The sequence below is a fragment of the Hypanus sabinus genome, chromosome 27 (assembly GCF_030144855.1).
Source record: "Hypanus sabinus isolate sHypSab1 chromosome 27, sHypSab1.hap1, whole genome shotgun sequence".
NCBI classification, from domain to species: Eukaryota; Metazoa; Chordata; class Chondrichthyes; order Myliobatiformes; family Dasyatidae; genus Hypanus; species Hypanus sabinus.
In genome coordinates, this window is record NC_082732.1 from 32,646,594 (window position 1) to 32,668,398 (window position 21,805).

The 21,805-nt window shown below is 39.9% G+C and overlaps 1 protein-coding gene across 2 annotated transcripts in view; it reads right to left on the reverse strand.

The window, feature by feature from the left end:
• The window catches only part of prkcz (protein kinase C, zeta), a 375,947-nt gene that overhangs the window by 141,383 nt on the left and 212,759 nt on the right, over positions 1–21,805 (reverse strand). The window contains exons 5-7 of one of the 2 annotated variants that reach the window (XM_059952188.1): positions 19,037–19,122; positions 13,140–13,268; positions 11,201–11,282 (exon numbers count right to left, since the gene is read on the reverse strand). In XM_059952188.1, coding sequence (XP_059808171.1) covers positions 11,201–11,282; positions 13,140–13,268; positions 19,037–19,122 — 297 coding nt within the window. Of the gene's footprint in view, positions 1–11,200; positions 11,283–13,139; positions 13,272–19,036; positions 19,123–21,805 lie in introns of both variants that reach the window. The other variant, XM_059952187.1, reaches the window with a different exon arrangement.

The window sequence follows — 21,805 nt, forward strand, 5'->3', positions numbered from 1 at the left end:
AGCTGCAGCTCGATGACCTACGCCTGGTCAGGGAGAGTGAGGAGGTGATAGAGAGGAGTTGCAGGCAGGTGGTCACTCCGGGGCCACGGGAGGCAGATAGGTGGGTCACGGTCAGGAAGGGGAAGAGGCAAGTACTAGAGAGTACCCCGGTGGCTGTACCCCTTGACAATAAGTACTCATGTTTGAGTACTGTTGGGGGGGGGACAGCCTTCCTGGTGGAAGTGACAGTGGCCGGGACTCTGGCACAGAGGACGGCCCTGTAGCTCAGAAGGGTAGGGATAGAAGAAAGAGGACCATAGTAATAGGGGACTCGATAGTCAGGGGTTCAGGCGGTTCTGTGGAGGTGATCGGGACTCCCGGATGGTAATTTGCCTCCCTGGTGCCAGGGTTCGGGACGTTTCTGATCGCGTCCAAGAAGTGGGAGGGTGAGGAGCCAGAGGTCGTGGTACATGTAGGTACCAATGACATAGGTAGGAAAGGGGAAGAGGCCCTGAAATGAGAGTATAGGGACTTAGGAAGGCAGTTAAGAAGAAGGACCGCAAAGGTAGTAATCTCGGGATTACTGCCTGTGCCACGCGACAGTGAGAGTAGGAATAGAATTAGGTGGAGGATGAATGCGTGGCTGTGGGATTGGAGCAGGGGGCAGGGATTCAAGTTTCTGGATCATTGGGACCTCTTCTGGGGCAGGCGTGACCTGTTCAAGAAGGACGGGTTACACTTGAATCCTGGGGGGGACTAATATCCTAGCGGGGAGGTTTGCTAGGGCTACAGGGCAGACTGTAAACTAGTAAGATGGGGGGGCGGGAATCAATTTGAGGAAATCATGGGAGAGGTGGTTGGTTCACCAGTAGAGCAAGTAAATAGACAGTGTGTGAGGGAGGAAAGGCAGGTGATGGAGAAGGGATGTGCTCAGCCCGAAGATGTAGGGGAGAAGAAAGAAAAGGATAATAAATTTGAATGCATTGTTAGGGATGAAAAGAGAGGAGGGGGTGGAGAGTATCTTAAATGTATCTATTTTAATGCTAGGAGCATTGTAAGAAAGGTGGATGAGAAAGCGTGGATTAATACCTGGAATTATGATGTTGTAGCTATTAGTGAAACGTGGTTGCAGGAAGGGTGTGATTGGCAACTAAATATTCCTGGATTTAGTTGCTTCAGGTGTGATAAAGTAGGAGGGGCCAGAGGAGGAGGTGTTGCATTGCTTGTCCGAGAAAATCTTATGGCGGTGCTTTGGAAGGATAGATTACAGAGCTCCTCTAGGGAGGCTATTTGGGTGGAATTGAGGAATGGGAAGGGTGTAGTAACACTGATAGGAGTGTATTATAGGCCACCTAATGGGGAGCGTGAGTTGGAAGAGCAAATGTGTAAGGAGATAGCAGATATTTGTAGTAAACACAAGGTGGTGATTGTGGGAGATTTTAATTTTCCACACGTAGACTGGGAAGCTCATTCTGTAAAAGGGCTGGATGGTTTAGAGTTTGTGAAATGTGTGCAGGATAGTTTTTTGCTACAATACATAGAAGTACCGACTAGAGATGGGGCAGTGTTGGATCTCCTGTTAGGGAATGCGATAGGTCAGCTGACAGATGTATGTGTTGGGGAGCACTTCGGGTCCAGTGATCACAGTAGCATTAGCTTCAATATAATTATGGAGAAGGACAGGACAGGACCTAGAGTTGAGATTTTTGATTGTAGAAAGGCTAACTTTGAGGAGATGCAAAGGGATTTAGAGAGAGTGGATTGGGTCAAGTGGTTTTATGGGAAGGATGTAATAGAGAAATGGAGGTCATTTAAGGGTGAAATTATGAGGGTACAGAATCTTTATGTTCCTGTTAGGTTGAAAGGAAAGGTTAAAAGGTTTGAAAGCACCATGGTTTTCAAGGGATATTAGAAATTTGGTTCGGAAAAAGAGGGATGCCTACAATAGATATAGGCAGCATGGAGTAAAGGAATTGCTTGAGGAATATAAAGAATGTAAAAGGGATCTTAAGAAAGAGATTAGAAAAGCTAAAAGAAGATACGAGGTTGGTTTGGCAAATAAGGTGAAAGTAAATCCGAAAGGTTTCTACAGTTATATTAAAAGCAAGAATATAGTGAGGGATAAAATTGGCCCCTTAGAGAATCAGAGTGATCAGCTATGTGTGGAGCCGAGGGAGATGGGAGAGATTTTGAATGATTTCTTCTCTTCGGTATTCACTAAGGAGAAGGATATTGAATTGTGTAAGGTGTGGGAAACAAGTAAGGAAGTTATGGAACCTATGACAATTAAAGAGGTGGAAGTACTGGCGCTTTTAAGAAATCTAAAAGTGGATAAATCTCCGGGTCCTGACAGGATATTCCCCAGGACCATGAGGGAAGTTTGTGTAGAAATAGCAGGAGCTCTGACGGAGATCTTTAAGATGTCATTAGAAACGGGGATTGTGCCGGAGGATTGGTGTATTGCTCAAGTGGTTCCATTGTTTAAAAAGGGTTCTAGAAGGAAGCCTAGCAATTATAGACCTGTCAGTTTGACATCAGTGGTGGGTAAATTAATGGAAAGTATTCTTAGAGATAGTATTAATAATTATCTGGATAGACAGGATCTGATTAGGAGTAGCCAGCATGGATTTGTGCGTGGAAGGTCATGTTTGACAAACCTTATTGAATTTTTTTAAGAAGTTACGAGGAATGTTGACGAGGGTAAGGCAGTGGATGTAGTCTATATGGAATTCAGCAAAGCCTTTGACAAAGTTACACATGGAAGGTTAGTTAAGAAGGTTCAGTCGTTAGGTATTAATGCTGAAGTAATAAAATGGATTCAACAGTGGCTAGATGGGAGATGCCAGAGAGCAGTGGTGGATAATTGTTTATCGGGATGGAGGCCGGTGACTAGCGGGGTGCCTCAGGGATCTGTTTTGGGCCCAATGTTGTTTGTATTATACATAAATGATCTGGATGATGGGGTGGTAAATTGGATTAGTAAGTATGCTGATGGTACTAAGGTAGGAGGTGTTGTGGATAATGAGGTGGGTTTTCAAAGCTTGCAGGGAGATTTATGCTGGTTAGAAGAATGGGCTGAACGTTGGCAGATGGAGTTTAATGCTGAGAAGTGTGAGGTTCTACCTTTTGGCAGGAATAATCCAAATAGAAAATACAGGGTAAATGGTAGGGCATTGAGGAATGCAGAGGAACAGAGAGATCTAGGAATAACAGTGCATGGTTCCCTGAAGGTGGAGTCTCATGTAGATAGGGTGGTGAAGAAGGCTTTTGGAACGCTGGCCTTTATAAATCAAAGCATTGAGTACAGAAGTTGGAATGTAATGTTAAAATTGTACAAGGCATTGGTAAGGCCAAATTTAGAATATTGTGTGCAGTTCTGGTCACCGAATTATAGGAAAGATATCAATAAATTAGAGAGAGTGCAGAGACGATTTACTAGGATGTTACCTGGGTTTCAGCACTTAAGTTACAGAGAAAGGTTGAACAAGTTAGGTCTCTATTCATTGGAGCGTAGAAGGTTGAGGGGGGATTTGATCGAGGTATTTAAAATTTTGAGAGGGATAGATAGAGTTGACGTGAATAGGCTGTTTCCATTGAGAGTAGGGGAGATTCAAACGAGAGGACATGATTTGAGAGTTAGGGGGCAGAAGTTTAAGGGAAACACGAGGGGGTATTTCTTTACTCGGAGAGTGATAGCTGAGTGGAATGAGCTTCCTGTAGAAGTAGTAGAGGCCAGTTCAGTTGTGTCATTTAAGGTAAAATTGGATAGGTATATGGACAGGAAAGGAGTGGAAGGTTATGGGCTGAGTGCGGGTAGGTGGGACTGGAGTTCGGCAAGGACTAGGAGGGCCGAGATGGCCTGTTTCCGTGCTGTGATTGTTATATGGTTATCCACAACTATCATTCAGCAAAATGCAACACACACAAGCTGCTGGTGGAACACAGCAGGCCAGGCAGCATCTATAGGAAGAAGCACTGTCGACGTTTCGGGCCCAGACCCTTCGTCAGGACTAACTGAAATAAAAGATAGTAAGAGATTTGAAAGTAGGAGGGGGAGGGGAAAATCCAAAATGATAGGAGAAGACAGGAGGAGGTGGGGTGAAGCAAACAGCTGGAAAGGTGATTGGCAAAAGGGATACAGAGCTGGAGAAGGGAAAGCATCATGGGACGGATGGCCTAGGGAGAAGGAATGGGGGGAAGGGGAGCACCAGAGGGAGATAGAGAACAGGCAAAGAGTGATCGGCATAGAGAGTAAAAAAAAGGGGGGGGGGGGGAATAAATAAATAAGGGATGGGGTAAGAAGGGGAGGAGGGGTGTTAATGGAAGTTACAGAAGTCAATGTTCATGCCGTCAGGTTGGAGGCTACCCAGACGGTATATAAGGTGTTGCTCCTCCACCAGAGAAAGCAGGATCTTCCAGTGGCCACATATTTTAATTCCATGTCCCATTCCCATTCTGATATGTCTATCCATGGCCTCCTCTACTGTCAAGATGAAGCCACACTCAGGTTGGAGGAACAACACCTTATATACCGTCTGGGTAGCCTCCAACCTGACGGCATGAACATTGACTTCTGTAACTTCCATTAACGCCCCTCCTCCCCTTCTTACCCCATCCCTTATTTATTTATTCCCCCGCTTTTTTTTCTCTCTATGCTCATCACTCTTTGCCTGTTCTCCATCTTCTTCTGGTGCTCCCCTCCCCCATTCTTTTTCCCTAAGCCTCCCGTCCCGTGGTCCTTTCCCTTCTCCAGCCCTTTTGTCAATCCCTTTCCAGCTCTTGGCTTTACCCCACTACCTCTGGTCTTCTCCTATCATTTCGGATTTTCCCTTCCCCCTCCTACTTTCAAATCTCTTACTATCTTTTATTTCAGTTAGTCCTGATGAAGGGTCTCAGCCCGAAACATCGACAGCGCTTCTTCCTATAGATGCTGCCTGGCCTGTTGCGTTCCACCTGCATTTTGTGTGTGTGTTGCTTAAATTTCCAGCATCTGCAGATTTCCTCGTGTTCAGCAAAATGCATTTATTTTTCCTCATTAACAAATATTAGAATCATATGCAAATTTCTTAATTATGGCTTCTATATTTAAATCTAAATAATTGACTTGACATACAAAAAGCAAGGGACCTGGTACACAGTCCTCTAAACACCACTGCATACAGCCTTCCAGTCACTAAAAAACCTGCCATCTATTAAAGCCAATGTCTTTTCATTATGCCAATTTGGACCTAGCTTAATAACTTCCAATAGATTCCACATCTTAATATTTCCATTCCATACTTGTGAAATCAAGTATTTCAATTTACCCCATGAACTACATTGTCTTTATCATTTACTTCATTTGAGATGGCTGAGGCAATATGTTATTTAGAACCTTTTTCAATCCTCCTTTGCCTATAAGACCATATCCTTGGTTATCTTCTTCCCCTTTAAGTAATTACAAACTCACTAATTTTATTTAAAGTAATTACTTTCCTTTTCCACTTTCCCTTAATTCTATCGCTGCATTTTCTCTGCCCTTCTATGCTTTAAGCAGAAACAAAATTCATTTTGTGCTGGAATAACTGCAGTCTTCATGGTCTATCCTGCTGACAGCTTATACACATAAACTGACTGACATGAAATGATAAAGTGACAAAAGTGACTTTTGGCAAGAGAAGCTCTTCTATGTAGCAGCAAGACATGTGAAAACAGCAGGACATTGACTATGTCAATGTATTATGAATTGTCATCTACACTTGCAAGGTAACTCATTACCTGAAAGCCCTGTGATGAAACAATAAAAAATATTACAGCTGTACAAATCATGGTATCCTGGTAATCATGATGAGAAAATAGATTTAGGTGAAAGAAATGGCAAATGAAATGATACAAAGGTTCTCTGGGCATGGGTAAAGGAATAAAGAACCTCTGTGTTTATATATTAAAAGGTAGTAAGCTCACAAATCTAACCAAAAGAGTTTTAACATGGTGAATTTGTAGAAATGTTTTCTCCTGGAAGAGAATATGGAACTATGAATTATTATCTAAAATAAAGGGGCTGCCCATTTGAAATGAAGCAATGTTTTTCTCCCTAGGGCAGTGGAACCCTTTTCCACAAAGGGCAGTGGGATCTTCATCTCTGGAAATTTAAAGGTAGAGATAGATTTATCATTAGTAAGAGATTAAGAACTTCAATTAGATTAGCATGATCATGTTAAATTGTAAGGGAAGATCGAGGATTTGAATAGCCCTTTTCCTCCTACTAGCTTGTATGTTAACGCAATGGAAATCAGTCAACTTATTTTCTGACATAATCTTATTATCCACAAGAGGTCCCCAGAGGACAACGTCAATTTACTTACTTGCCTGTCAAAAACGAACAGTATTAATATACATAGAACATAGAATAGTACAGCACAGTACATGCCCTTCAACCCACAATGCTATGCCGACCCTTAAACCCTGCCTCCCATATATACCCCCACCTTAAATTCCTCCGTATACCTGTCTAGTAGTCTCTTAAATTTCACTAGTGCATCTGCCTCCACCACAGACTCAGGCAGTATTCCACGCACCAACCACCACTCTCTGAATAAAAAACCTTCCTCTAATGTCTCATTGATTGTCACATTACTATCAAATGCAGCTCAATATTTGATACATCTGTCCATGTTGTTAATCCTCTGTGCTTTGATCAAAACTTTGTGGAGAATAAATGTTTATTTTTAATCTACATTCAGTGGTAACTTTATTAGGTACAAGAATGGAAGCCACCAATGTGGTCTTCTGCTGCTGTAACCCATCCACTTCAAGGTTCAGTGTGCTGTGCATTCAAAGATATTCTTCTGCACACCCACTGTTATAATATTTGAGTTATTGTTGCTCTCTGTCAGCTTGAACCAACCTGGAAATTTCCTGTGACCTCTCTCATTAACAAGATGTTTTTGTATCTCGCACCATTCTCTGTAAACGTTAGAGCAGGCTTTTTCAAACTTCTTGCCCTAGAGAAACACTTGGAATAATTTTCAGGTCTCAGGAAACCCTTGCATAAAAATTATTAAATCTACAGCTCCCAGTATATTAGTGTGATTACTAAGTTGTAGATATAATAATCCAAAAAATAATTGTCAATGGTCTTTTGAGCAGAGAATTAATTTTTAGCCAAACTTTCTTGAAAAAAATGGTAGTGAAGCTTAGCTTACCTTTCTTGAAATTAATCTCTTTCTTTTCTTTTCATAAATTTAAAAAACTTATAAGGGAAACCTAATAAATTTCTGTTAAATAACTTGCTTAAGCCAAAATGAAATTTAATTTATCTAAAGGTAGGCTGGGTAGATTTAACTTAAATAAAGGTTGTAGATTGATTTTAATTCATGCTATTTACAACAGGAAAATTTATTGACAACGTTAAATAGTAAAGTTACTAAAAACCATAAGCCAAAACAATACAAATAAAAATATAGCCTAAGACACAATTTTATACAAGGCTTTGAAACAACAGTTTCTTATTAAGTTACATGGTCAGGCTGAAATATAGGCATAGCATGTGAAATCTGTGCTTGTGTTTTGCTGCACAAATACTAAATTCTGGGTCGAACTTGAGATAAGCACACATGGATTTCACCTTCAACTGAAATGAGGCGATCTCTATCCTTGCTCTTGAGGCTTGTTAAATAAGGAAAAGCTTGCCTACACACGTAAGAAGTTGAAACTACAGCAAAATGTTTATTGCTTTCCTATGAATGGCAGGATACTCTTCTTTCACAGAAATCCAGAGCGTCCAGGGGTAGGACTTGAGTGCACGATCAGAATGCAACTCACAAAGTTTTGCCTCTTCTCTCAAAGTCAGGTTCTCAGGCTGAACAAAAGATTCAGAGAAATACACTTCAGAGTCATACACTTGTGTTGAAAGGAGGAAAAATACTGTTCGCTTTGTTCAGCAGTTCTCCAAGTGGTTTTTAATAAGAGTCGACACTTTCTGATCCTTTCTCACTCTGCAGCCCAAGCAGCAGTGGAAACATTTCAAGATTTCCTTTTGAAGCATGATTTTTCCAAAGATTCAGTTTCCTTTTAAATCCAAGAAAATTTGTCACTTGAAGTCAAAACATTTTCTCCAGGACCTTGCAGAGACTTATTCAACTTATTCAACTGATGAAAAATGTCTGCTGAGTAGGCGAGTTCCTGCAGCCATTCTTCATCTTCAAAGCAGTCAGCAAAATCTAGCCTACTATTGTTTTGAAAGTACTCCTGCAACTCACCTTTCCGCTCAAACACCCTGTTGAGAACTCTTCCTCTGCTAAGCCACTGAACTTCTGTATGTAGCCGAAGATTGCTGTGTTCATTGTTGTGATATTTACACAGTTTTTAAAAACATTCTTGAGTGAACTGGTCTTTGTTTAATAAAGTTAACCATTTCTGTAGCATCATCCAGAACTTTTATCATTTCATCTCCAAGAGTTTTTGACTTCAGCACCTCTCTGTGAAGAAAGCATTGTGTCAGGATTTTTTACATGAGAAACGAAACCTCTCATGGAGGCAACCATTGACAAGGCACCATCACTCCAGATGTCAACACAATTCCTCCAAGACAGACTTTTTGTTTCCAGTTACGAAGACAGAACTTTAAATACATCTTGGCCTTTGCTCATTTCAGGCAGCTCTTTGCAACAGAAAAAGTTTTCTTGAATTTCACCATCATTTACAAACCTTACAGTGTTACAACATGACATTTATTGGTGAAATCTGTTGACTTATTAACCTGGATAGAGAAGCTGTTGTTTTTCCATTTATCACACAAAACCTCTTCCACATCCTGTGACATGTTATCAATATGTTGACTAATAGTACTGTTCGAGAGTGGCTGCCTTCTCGCCTGAACAATAACTATGCAAGAGTCCAGTCTCAAACTACTAAATACGGACTACTGTGCTCTTCTCACACACACAGAAGATGCGCTATAGGCTACAGTCACAGTTCACCAAGGCTGCAAGGGCTTTTGGATTAATGGTCAGTCTGAAGAAAACTATGATCCTCCATTGGAGGCCCCCTCTTGACATTTACCACCCACCTCAGATCATCACTGACAATCACCATCCCACTGTGGCTGAGCAGTTCATCTACTTGGGCAGCGTCATCTCTAAAGACGCTTTGGTAGTAATGGACTTTGACAACCGACTCACCAGAGCTAGCAGTGTCTTTGGGTGCCTCCAGAAACATGTGTGGAACAACCACTAGCTGCATCTTTCCACAAAAATCCAGGTGTACAGGGCAGCCATTGCCACAACACTGCTACATAGCTCTGAAGCTTGGGTCTCAAGCTGCAAGCAAATCCGGTTGCTCGAGCATATCCAGCAGTGTTGCCTTCACTCCATCATGGGTATCAGCTGGCAGGATTGTGATTCCACTAACAAGGTCCTGGTGAAGGTTTAACTTCCAAGCAGCGAAACCACTTTGCTGATCAGGCAGCTCCGCCAGCCAGGCCACATGTCTCACATGGGCAACTCCAGGTTACTGAAAGCAAGAGAGATCACGGTGCCCTGCGCAAGAGCAACTGAAGCAGCAGCTCTCTCAGGCAAATATCGAGGTCAATGAATAGTAGCAATTGGCTTGTGATAGAGACCACTGGTGAATGCTGATCCGCAGCACAACCGAGAATTTTGAGGAATCCAAAGAGCGACAGCTGAGAAGAGGAGATTTAGGAAGGATCCTACTACCCAGCTATTCTGGTCCTAGTTATGTGATCAATGATGCCAGGCAGGCAGTCTCTGAAGAGTACTGCTAATGGCTGGGGTCACCTGTCTTGTAAAGACACTGCTCAGAAGAAGGCAACGGCAAACCACTTCTGTAGAAAAATTTGCCAAGAACAATCATGGCCAAGACTTTGATCACCCACATCACATGACACAACACATAATAATGATGATGATAATAATGATAATGCTTATAACTTTATAAGCAACTATTAGGTCCACCTCGGCCTCTAACATTCCAATAAACCTGGTTTATCCAATCTTTCCTTTTAACCACTGCCAAAATCTTGCTGACTCTCTCTTGCAGTCTTTCTATCACTATCACACTTTTCCTATTGATGTATATACTGCTGTATCTTGAGACAACTTCTTACACTAGCTATGATTCCATCAATTTTCATGTCATTTACAAACTTAGTATTCATTTCTCCTACATTCTCCTTTCTGGTCCCAAGGAAGGGTCTTGGCCTAAAGCATCACCTGTTTATTCCTCTCAATATACGTTGCCTGATTTACTGAACTCCTCCAGCATTTTATGTGAGTGGCTCAAAAATCTCAGCACCAATCTATGTGACGTGCTATCGGCAAAGATAAGCCAGCTACCACTACACCCTGCCTCCAATCACCAAGACAGGTATGAATCCAGTTGGTCAACATGCCTCACATCCCTTGTGCCTAAACCTTCTGAACCAGTCTGCTAGGTACTACCCTACAATTCTGTTCTCATAATTTTTTCTAGTTCATCTCTTCAAAAAATAATATGGTTGTAGCAAACATTTATTATTTTAAACAAACAAACAAAAGAACACAATCACAATAACAATATTTATTGTTGGTTGAAGAAAATGTGAAATTATGCATAAACAGGAAACTCCTCAAAATGAAAACAACAGAAATAAATTTGGTCTTTTTGAAGTGATTCAGATAGAGCAAAAGGAAGCCTGGATTCCTTCACACCTTGTATCCACCTCATTAAAGTTCATTGCTGATAGAGACAAACCAAATATTTCTTTATTACTTCAATTCTGAACATCTTCAGAGATAATCAATTTTTCTTTGAAATAATATTCTTCAACATTGTATATTACTCTGATTTATTTGACTTTCAATTCCCTGCACAATAAGATTCATATAAAACAATGCATTTAGCTAGTACATCAAAACGCACCAAGGAGCACTAGTAATGATAAATTCCAGGGATAATAATGGAACTCACAAGTATTGCCATATCAAATATGAACAACCTTTATTCAAAATATATTTTTTAATCAAATCTGTCATTCATCTGAAAGAGGACCTTGAAAGCAATGAAATGGAACAGACTATTTTGAGTATACACTGTCAGCAACTAGCTTTTCAAGGACAACTGTTACAGTTTTTCATAAATTTGGCTTATGTTAAACCATATGAATAATAGTGCAGATTTTCTTTTTTTTTTGTTTTGGCAGAATAGATGCTCAACCATAAAAGCCTTTGAATTGAAAACTTACTTCCATCGGGATCTTCAGAAGGGATGTCAACTTCATCAGGCTTGTCTTCAATTGGGGGTTCCGGGGAAGGCATGGCCGGATCCTTACCATTAAAAAAGGAGGCAAAACAAAGTTATGTATATGATGGAACAGACTGCTACAAATTTAACTTCCTTGTTTGGACTCCAGGCTGTTGAGTACTTATGGTGCATATGAGAATTTATTTTTTATTTCAAGATACCAGGTTGTGAAAACATGAGTGCAAAATAGCAAGGCAGATTAACAATAGTAAAATGAGAACAGATTTCCTCATAGCAGTTCTTAGAAAAAATACACTATTTTTATCACATCATAGAATCTCTTCAATACTGTACTAATTAATAAAATGACTAGACATACAAAACTTGGTACACTATTACAACCTCTTTTCTCATAGCTCAGGTTCATCAATTGTTCAAAAATTGAAACTTATGATATAGAGTTGTACTGAAAGAGAAGCACAATCAAATACAACAGTTCATTTGCTACTAAACATTAACGCAGTTTGATGTTATAAGAGACACAATCTAGGTTCCTAGAATGGAAAACAGTGAAATTGTTCAGCGTTTTGTGAGAAAGCGTGGAATAGTAATGAAATCACATTTCTATGAATGATCCCATCCATGGCTTGCCAGAACCCAATATACAAGTAAAAAAGACAAAACATGCATCAAAATATCTTAACTAACATAAACAATCATGAGACAATTTAGGCATCCATATCCATGCAACCTCATTCCCCTTCTCTTTATTTCCATTTATCCCTACATTTAATTCTTGCTCACATACCCGTCAACTCCTTTAGATTTCTTTTTGCCATTAATCATAATTAAGGAGTAATTTCTAGTGGCCAATTGACCTACCAGCATGTAGAAAGTAACAAGAGCATGTGGTAAAAACTCATGGGAAGAAGGGCATACTTCACATTAATACTATCCAACAGCAGAATCAAACAAGGATCCCTGTTGCTGTAAGGCTACTATGTGAATGTACTGGTGAACTGCTTTGATGAACTTCTGGTAAAATGAATTCCTATACTGCTGTTGGAAATTGATTTGGAAAATATAAAGCCAGACATAACAAAATGGTGATATATTTTCAAGTCCAGATGGTGATGACTTTGGATGGGTAAGTACAGCTGAGGCATTTCTATGCATTCCCTCATGGTGGTCGCTGATTTGTGAAGTATTGTAGCCATACTAAGTAATTTCATTTTGTAAATGATGAACACTTACGGCACAGTATACAGCAGTATACTGTATACGGGGGTACTGGAATGCAATAATTTAAGTATACCACTTTATTCTGTACAGAACTTTATGTTGAAGTCACCTGGGAAATGCCATCAACCTCCTAATGAGCTTTGTAAATAGAGGAAAGGCTTAGGAAAGTCAGGAACAGAGTCACTACAGAATGCCCCAGTTTCAACCTCTTCCTGTAGCAACATTAATTATGTGCATTATTTCATTAACTTACTGATTATTGACAATTTGTGCATTCATATTCATCACATATCTAAACAGTCACAACACGTGCTAACATTATGGTCAAAGATTTTCTTCTTCCTTGGCTTGACAGCCTTACTATCAACCTTAGCACAAGTAATGCTGCCTTGAATGTAACACAAAAGTACAAAACAGTGTGATCCTGAAAACTTCATGGTTTGAAGTGGTTAGTAACATATCACCAATGACCTCATTCTTCAATAATCGAATATTGGAACAAACTAATTTCTTCTGAAGAAAGGAACTCTTTTCTTCTCAGAATATAATTTTTAACGTATTCATGGAAGCATTTAATTTAGTGGTTTTATAATAATAAAGGAAATAGACAAATTAAAATACACAGAAGCCTTTTGGGAAAGTATATTTAACCAATAAAGAAAATAAATATCTACTACTGGGAATATTTTATGACTTACCATATGCCTTTGGCAGATCAAAGGAACAAGTCTGTGGCAGCGTTTATGGACCAACAACTTGCAGTTGATACACTTGTAACCCTGCCTGCTTAGACCCCATATCCTTTCACTGCAGTATCCACAGTAGGCCTTCTGTGAATAAGTAAACAATTAGCACACGTTTTTGTACTAAGTGATTCATTGTCATTTCCATTTTTACTTGTATATTTGTTCTTTATATTTAAGCCTTTCTATAGCTATTGTTGTTGGGAAATTAGCATAGGAAAATATCTCTCTGGTATCGTCCCCCAACTTCTCAGTCTTGAAGAAGGATCTCAGCCCAAAACATCAACTATCTATTAATTTCTACAGATGCTGCCTGATCTACTGAATTCCTCCAGAACTTAAAAAAATATGTATTGATTGACTGATTGATTCACATACAATGCAAATTAGGCCCTTCTGACACTTCGAGCCATGCCACCCAGCAATCCTCCAATTTAACCCTAGCCTAATCACAGGACAATTTACAATGATCAATTAATCTATTGATCAGTATGTCTTTGGACTGTAGGAGGAAACTGGAGCACCCGGAGGAACCTGAAGCGGTCATGGGAAGAACGTACACACTCCTTACAGGGAGTAGCAGGAAATGAACCCCGGCACTGGTACTGTAAAGCATTGTGCTAGCCACTACGCTACCATGCTGCCTCATTTTGTGTGTGTTGCTTTGGATTTCCAGCATCTGCAGATTTTCTCATGTCTATAGCAAAATTTCTATTGCACTTGACTGGAGCACCGGGACAAGACACTAACAATTTCGTAAGTTCAAAAATTATCAAGGCTGGATCCCATGCATCCTTACTTTCTGAATAAGCCTTGCATAGGTAACCTTATCAAATGCCTTAATGAAATCCATATACACTACCATCCACTGCTCTACCTTCATCAATGTGTTTTGTTACATCCTCAAAGAATTCAATCAGGCTCGTAAAGCATGACCTGCCCTTGACAAAGCCATGCTGACTACCCATAATTAGATTATGTCTGACCAAATGCTCATAAATCCTGCCCCTCAGGATCTTCTCCAACAACTTGCCCACCACTGAAGTATGACTCATTGGTCTGTAATTTCCAGGGTTATCCCTACTCGTTTTCTTGAACAAGGAAAACCATTTGCAACCCTCCAATCCTCTGATACTTTTCCTGTCCCTATTGATGATACAAAGATCATCACCAGAGGCTCAGCAATCTCCTCCCTTGCTTCCCACAGTGACCTGGGGTATATCTTGTTCGGTACCAGTGACTAACCTATCTTAATGCTTTTCAAAAGCTGCAGCACATCTTCTTCATTACTGTCTACATGTTCAAGCATTTCAGTCCACTAAGAGAGAACATCAGAATTTCATCCCACCAGAAAAAGCGGAATTTCCCAATAGCCACCCATTTTAATTCCACTTCCCATTCCCATTCCAATATGTCTATCCATGGCCTCTTCTACTGTCACAATGAGGCAAAACTCAGGTTGGAGGAACAACACCTTATATTCTGGCTTGGTAGCCTCCAACCTGTGCCTCCAATTCTCGAGCTTCCAGTAATGCCTTCCCCACCAACCCCCATTCCCTCTCTCACCTTATCACCTTACCTGCCATCAACTCCCTTGAGTGCTCCTCCCCCTTTTCTTTCTTCCATGTCTTTCTGTCCTTTCCTATTAGATTCCCCCTTCTCCAGCCCTGTATCTCTTTCATCAATCAACTTCCCAGCTCTTTACTTCCCTCATCCCTCCTCCTGGTTTTACTTATCACCTTGTGTTTCTCCCCCCCTCCCCCCACCTTTTAATTCTACTCCTCATCATTTTTTCTCCAGTCTTGCTGAAGGGTCTTGGTCTGAACTGTCGACTATACCCTTTTCCATAGATGCTGCCTGGCCTGCTGAGTTCCTCCAGCATTTTGTGTGTGTTGATCAGATTTTTATTTTTCTTGACTAACATACAAAGCCAAGTACAAACAAATTACCTACAACTGTGTGCAAAAGTGTTGCAACTGCTCAATGAAGCAATTAAGATGCACAGAGGCTAGAAGAATAACAGCGTTCTTCTGCACAAAATCATATTATTTATTTCCAAGCAGTGGAGCAGATCATATGGGGAATGAATGAAGAGAGAAGCTCAAAACAGTAAAGAATTAGCTTTAGCAATGGATTGCAAATACATCACCATCTGCTTCAGATGGTAAGTCATGTATGCATTACATTTCAGTAAAGCTGCAAAGGTATTTCTAATCATGTTCCACAGTCATCTGCAGTCAATCAAATAATACTCCAGTAAAATATCAATGAAGATAAACAGCTGGAGAGAGTTACTAATAGATACCAGATCAAACAAATGTCTTCTGTGAGTAAATAATATAATGCACCTCCCTAAATTTGTATAATCATTTTACAAGACTAATTTATCCAAGGGTACTGACACAATGCATTGTCTTCAGAAATATCATATAAATTATGTTGATGATTTTGTTTTAGAAGTAGAATTGCATTTAACTTTGTTTAAAATTACTGCATAGCTTGAGTCACCCAATTTGTGCTCAGTTGGTAACCATAATTACCACTACATAACTCTCAGCTGGATCCCCTGACTTCCCGCCCATCTGGCTGAGATTTGTGGGTGCCAGCTAATCTGGTGCACAGAAACAGCATTTAAACAAAATGTGCCCGCTAAAGCACTTTTATCAGAACATCATTTATTAACTGCTAAATACTTTGTCTCTGTAAAGAATTTTGGAAGCATTTTAAGGATGCAAATGTTAAATTGAGGCTCACAGAAGAAGCTGGGTTCTTGGAACAAAGGTCAGAAATGTGTACATGTAGACCATGTGACCCTTCAAACCTGTGCTGCCATTTAACATGATCATGGCTAATCTTCCAGAACTATCACCATATGCTCAGAGTCCCTTGATGCTTAGTGCAACTCAGCTTCCACAACATTTCAGGACAGAGAATTTCAAAAATTCACCAGCCTCTGAGTAAAAAATTCTTTCCTGCACAATCAAACCTTTTTTGTAATAAAGGCTAACATACCATGAATCGTAATTGTTTGCTCAACCCGCATAATTACTAAGTGATTGTGTACAATGATACCCAGTTCCTTTTATGCACCAACGTCTTTAAATCAGCACATCATAATCCACACAAAATGTTGGTGGAATGCAGCAGGCCAGGTAGCATCTATAGGAAGAAGTACAGTTGACCTTTCGGGCCGAGACCCTTCGCCAGGACTAACTGAATGAAATGATGGTAAGAGATTTGAAAGTAGGAGGGGGAGGGGAAGTTCCAGAATGATAGGAGAAGACAGGACGGGGAGGGATGAAGCTAAGAGCTGGAAAGTTGATTGGCAAAAAGGATACACAGCTGGAGAAGGGAAAGGTTCATGGGACAGAAGGCCTAGGGAGAAAGACAAGGGGAGGGGAGCACTAGAGGGAGATGGAGAGCAGGCAAGGAGTGATTGTGAGAGGGACAGGGAGAAAAAAAGAGAGAAAAGAGAAAAAAAGAGAAAAGAGAAAAAAGGAATGAATGAATGAATGAATGAATAGATAGATAGATAGATAGATAAACAAATAAGGGGTGGAGGTAAGAAGGGGAGGGAGCATTAATGTTCTTTCCATCGGGTTGGAGGCTACCTAAATGGAATTTAAGGTGTTGTCCCTCTAACCTGAGTGTGGCTTCATCTTGACAGTAGAGGAAGCAATGGATAGACATATCAGAATGGGAATGGTACGTGGAATTAAAATGTGTGGCCACTGGGAGATCCTACTTTCTCTGGTGGACAGAGCATTGGCATTCAGCAAAACGGTCTCCCAGTCTGCATTGGGTCTCACCAATGTATAGAAGGCCGCACCAGGAGCACCTGACGCAGTATATCACACCAGCCAACTCACAGGTGAAGTGTCACCTCACCAGGAAGGACTGTCTGGGGCTCTGAATGGTGGTGAGGGAGGAAGTATAAGGGCAGGTGTGGCAGGAGGGAGATCAGTGGGAAGGGATGGGGGCGAGGACGAATGGACAAGGGAGTCGCGTAGGGAGTGATCCCTGTGGAAAGCAAAAGGGGGGGAGGAAAAGATGTGCTTGGTGGTGGGATCCCATTGGAGACGTAGCCAATTAACTTGGGACAAAAGCCCAATTATATAAATGTTAATGTTTCCAATGTCAGATAACTCACACCCGTGTTCCTTTCCTACTGCTAAGGATTAAACAAGGGTCTCTCTTTTTTCATCTTTTCCATCCATACCACCTCCTCTTAATACCTAGATTCATCACCTGCACCCCTCCACCCCAACCCCTTGCCCCCAAATCTGGTTCTATCTGACCATTCCCTACATACCTATGTGGGTTTCTTCATCCTTTACTATTCCCTCCCCCAACAGGATCCTTCTGCTCATCTTCTCCCCTCCTCATCTGGTTCCATTCGTCAACTATCAGGCTGCTTCACACCTCCCTCTCATTTCTATGTGCACTGGCTATTTTTCCTCTACATTCTCAGTCCTAATGCAGGGTCTCAACCTAGAATATTGATTATCCCTTTACCCACTACTGAGTTCCACCAGAATTTATCTTTTACTCAAGACTCCAAAGTTCAAAGTTCCAACTAAATTTATTAACAAATATTACCATATACTTACTTGTGATTCTTTTTTTCTTCTTCTTACCATGCCTCAGCAAAAAATGTGTACGTTGTGCCTGTTCAACCATTAAGTCTAGCTGTCCTGCTGTCTTGTGCATCTGTGAACAATTTCTGCAGGTTTCTTTTCTTCCACATCTCAATGTTTTCTGACTTAATAAGACCATAAGACATGGAAGCATTGCATCCTATGTCTTATTTTGCTCCTAAGGGTCTACTGGCTCACCTCCCATTTTTTGCATTCACTAACATTTGAAATTCTGAAGCTGGTACCTTCCCTGTACTCCTTTTCCATCAACACTCTTCCCTCTCCCCTCCCCTACCACCCACTTCCCTGGGTAATATTTTGTTTTCTGGTGCAGGAATGAAACCATTTAAAAATGCTCTTTCTCATGACCAAATAACATCATGCTATCAGCCCTTACCCATTTTTCAAATTCCATCACCACAGCTCTTGCAGAAAACTGTGTTCCTTGGATGCTGCTCCTTAAACATCCTCTGCTCTACTTTCACTATCACTGATGCATGGATGCATGCACTCAATAATCTGGCTCAATGTCTGGAAATTCTAGAAACTTCTACATTCTTACCCTCTAATAGTATTTAGCCATTTCCCCGATAGTAACTTTATTTAGTCATTTAGTGTCCTGAAGAATGGTCTCGGCCAGAAACATTAACTATTTACCCTTTTTCATAGATGCTCCCTGACCTGCTGAGTTCCTCCAGCATCTGCAGATTTTCTCGTTTTTATTATTTAGTCAGTGTCAACTTTTGTTCACTGTATTTCTGTCAGTCACCTTGGATTGTTTTCCCGGATGATGAAGACTTCTATTTACATTGTGTCTATTTTAAATTATGCAAAAGCACCAATAATAAGTGGCAAGGGAAGCAGCCAAACATATTACTTTAAAAGCAATGTATTAGGAAAACACACATTTGATTGTCTCAAAACCCAACATCTCAATTGAAATGGTTGAATAGATGTGTTCAGGTTCTTTCTCAATGCTGAACTTGAATATTAATCTAAACACATATGAGCCAATGCTAAATATGAAGTCCACTGCACTGATGGCCACTAATATTGCAGAGAAATTATCCATTTTAATCCCAATTAAATATATGCTCTGAATATTTAGTTTTGCATTACATTCAAGCAGGACTAACTATGAATATACTGTGCATTGTGTTTAGAAAAAGCTCAATTAATGTGCAACATAATGCAACAATATAACCATTCACTCACTCTGTTAAATCGTTTGGCTTGGAAGAGATGTCCATTCACACGGTAGAGCTTCCGCCATCTTCTTGCCCCACGCCTATAGATTGATTCTAGAAACGAAAAAAGATGCAAAGCATCAGCATAATAGTATTTCCCTTCTATCAACTGATTAATAAGCAAAATGCTGTACAAGGTGCATGCCCATCCCTCAGTGTCACAGCATGTCTCACACACTATGAGCAAATAGTAGCAGAATCATGGAAACAGTGATGGAATGCAGCAAAAATGGGGAAAAATAATCTATTATTGCCTGTCTATGTGCCCCATTCACATGTCTTAATTTTAATCTTGTAACAATTCCAGTGGAGCAGTTTGTCATTTGGAAATGCAACTAAAGTAAAGGCACGATGTGCATCTGGAAGTATCCTTGACTACAGCAGTTATTATTGGGAGTATAAGAGCAACATTAATCATTTCCTCTTGAACACTTCATTTCTGCTTTGTTTTATTCAAGGCTGAAAATAGGAATGAAATACAACATAATGCTGTGACATCTTGTTACTGCAATAATTAAATTCAGAACTACTTTGTAACATAAGCGCTTCTTGCTGGCAGCAAGGGTAAGGTGAAAACTTCAACTAACTTCTATAACCCAAATATGTGAGCACAAGTTTTTTTTTAAAACATGGCACATCTAACTTGTTTCTATTTAGTTCAGTCAGAAGGATGAAAGAAATGAATTTCTGCAACACTCTTCATACTCTAATACATGATGATTTGTTTTAAAGCCACTACATTTGAAATACATTCCCAGCTGCAGAGCGAAATAAAATAGAATTAAGTTATCTCGGCCTGAAATGTCGACCCCATAGATGTTGTCTGACTTGCCAAGTTCCTCCAGTACTTAGAGTGTGATGCTCAAGATTTTTAGCAACTGCAAGATCGCTTGTGTTTGTGCAAATAAAAAAGAAATTCAGTTGTAGGCATCAAGTTCCTAAAATTATCTACAAACAATGAGCATTTAATTTCATGAAGTATACTAGAAAAGGAAATGGAAAACTCATTAAAATTACAAGACCCTCTTCCTAGAACAATATTCACTGACAATTATAGCGTGGTAACAGACCTGCTCTATCTGTAAAATGGTTTTCTCAACTTTGTGAAATCCTATCCTCCAGCTTGCTCATTGTAGCCTTTCATAATCCCTTTATTCCATCATTTAATTACCCTGTAACTGAACAATGTTTCAACATAGGAGTTCTATATTCTAAACATCTTGTTTCAAAAAAAAATTTATCCATCTTCCTTTCAACTGTATTTGTGGTAAACTCAACTTTGTGCCCCTTTCACTAATTAATCCATTATTAAGATTTGTAATCAGATAATCCAATCACCAGGTAAATTCTTGACCTTGGTAACTCCAATGAAACTACACCTGTTCCTTTGTATATATAATAAATCATTTTTGATAACATCCTGGTGAACCTTTGTTGCATAATTTGGTTTGTGACAATGGGTTCCAAAGGCTGCTGAGAAATTCAATCCTGGTTAGTAGGCTAAGCCTGCTAAGTAGCATCAGAACATTGCTCTCTGCTTCCAAAATTAATCCCATTGTGTAATTTTGTACTCATTGACATGAAGGGTGTTGGCATAGGGTTATGGAATATTCCAGAATGTATTCTTAGCAGAAATACCTGGGTCATGTGCATTCAGATTAGCTGCAGAATTGCTTACAGTACTCATTTACAAGCAATCTTTCCCCAGCTCTGGATGTCCTGTAGTCCTCGGCAGTTAAGGAAATTCTTTTTAAACAGAGGCACTATTATAATATAGATAATGCTGTGAGCAATCTGCAGACACTAATCCCACAAGCATGATAATGAATAGATCATTTACTGAAATATTGAACACTGATGGAAACATAAGCCAGGACTCTCAGGTTGATGATCCTGGCTCTTCTTTAACACTACAACAGATCTTTTGCATCTGCTCAAGAAGGGCAACACCCTTCTAACAGTGAAGTATTCCTCATTACTGCACACTGAATCTGTGATGCTCTTGTCTCTGTCTGGCAAAACGTACAGGGCAAGGATACACAGGATGGCAAGGTCAAGAGGCTGGTTATGAATGTAGCTTGGAAGGTATTCTAACCAAGAAATTAAGAGAGTATAATGAAGTATATGAAGAAAATATTATGAATAGCGATAGAAATGCTAATCATTGATAACGCTGAGCCTGCTGAGCCTGAAGTTCATTTCTTCACACAAATCCAGGACATGATAACAGACTACTGAACCATGAGGCCCAGGGAAGAGCTTACTGACATGCCTTTTCCCATCTTCACAGCAGATGAATATACAGGCCTGCATTCCAATTGGACTCAGTCGGGAGTGATCATGAATTACAACACAATAATATTAATTTCAAAGAAATTATTAATTACTGTTACTTTACCATTGACTTGTGTTAGATAGCTAATAACAAGCCTGAAACCTTCCCTGTCAAAGGAGCTCATAATAAAATTACATATGAGAACTATCTTATCCAATGACAAAATCCAATTGTTATATGCAGTTATTGGCCTTGTGTCTGATCTTGCTACCATTTCATACATAAACACAACACAGAATCATTATGGAAACTTTAGAAATAGTGATTTCCACCACAGTTCTATTACTTTTCAAAATATATTCATTTCTCAATTAATAATGATTCTGACTGCATTATACCTTAGACTTGATTAGTTAAGAATTGTAATCATCCTCACTTGTTCAAGCAATTCAAATACTATAG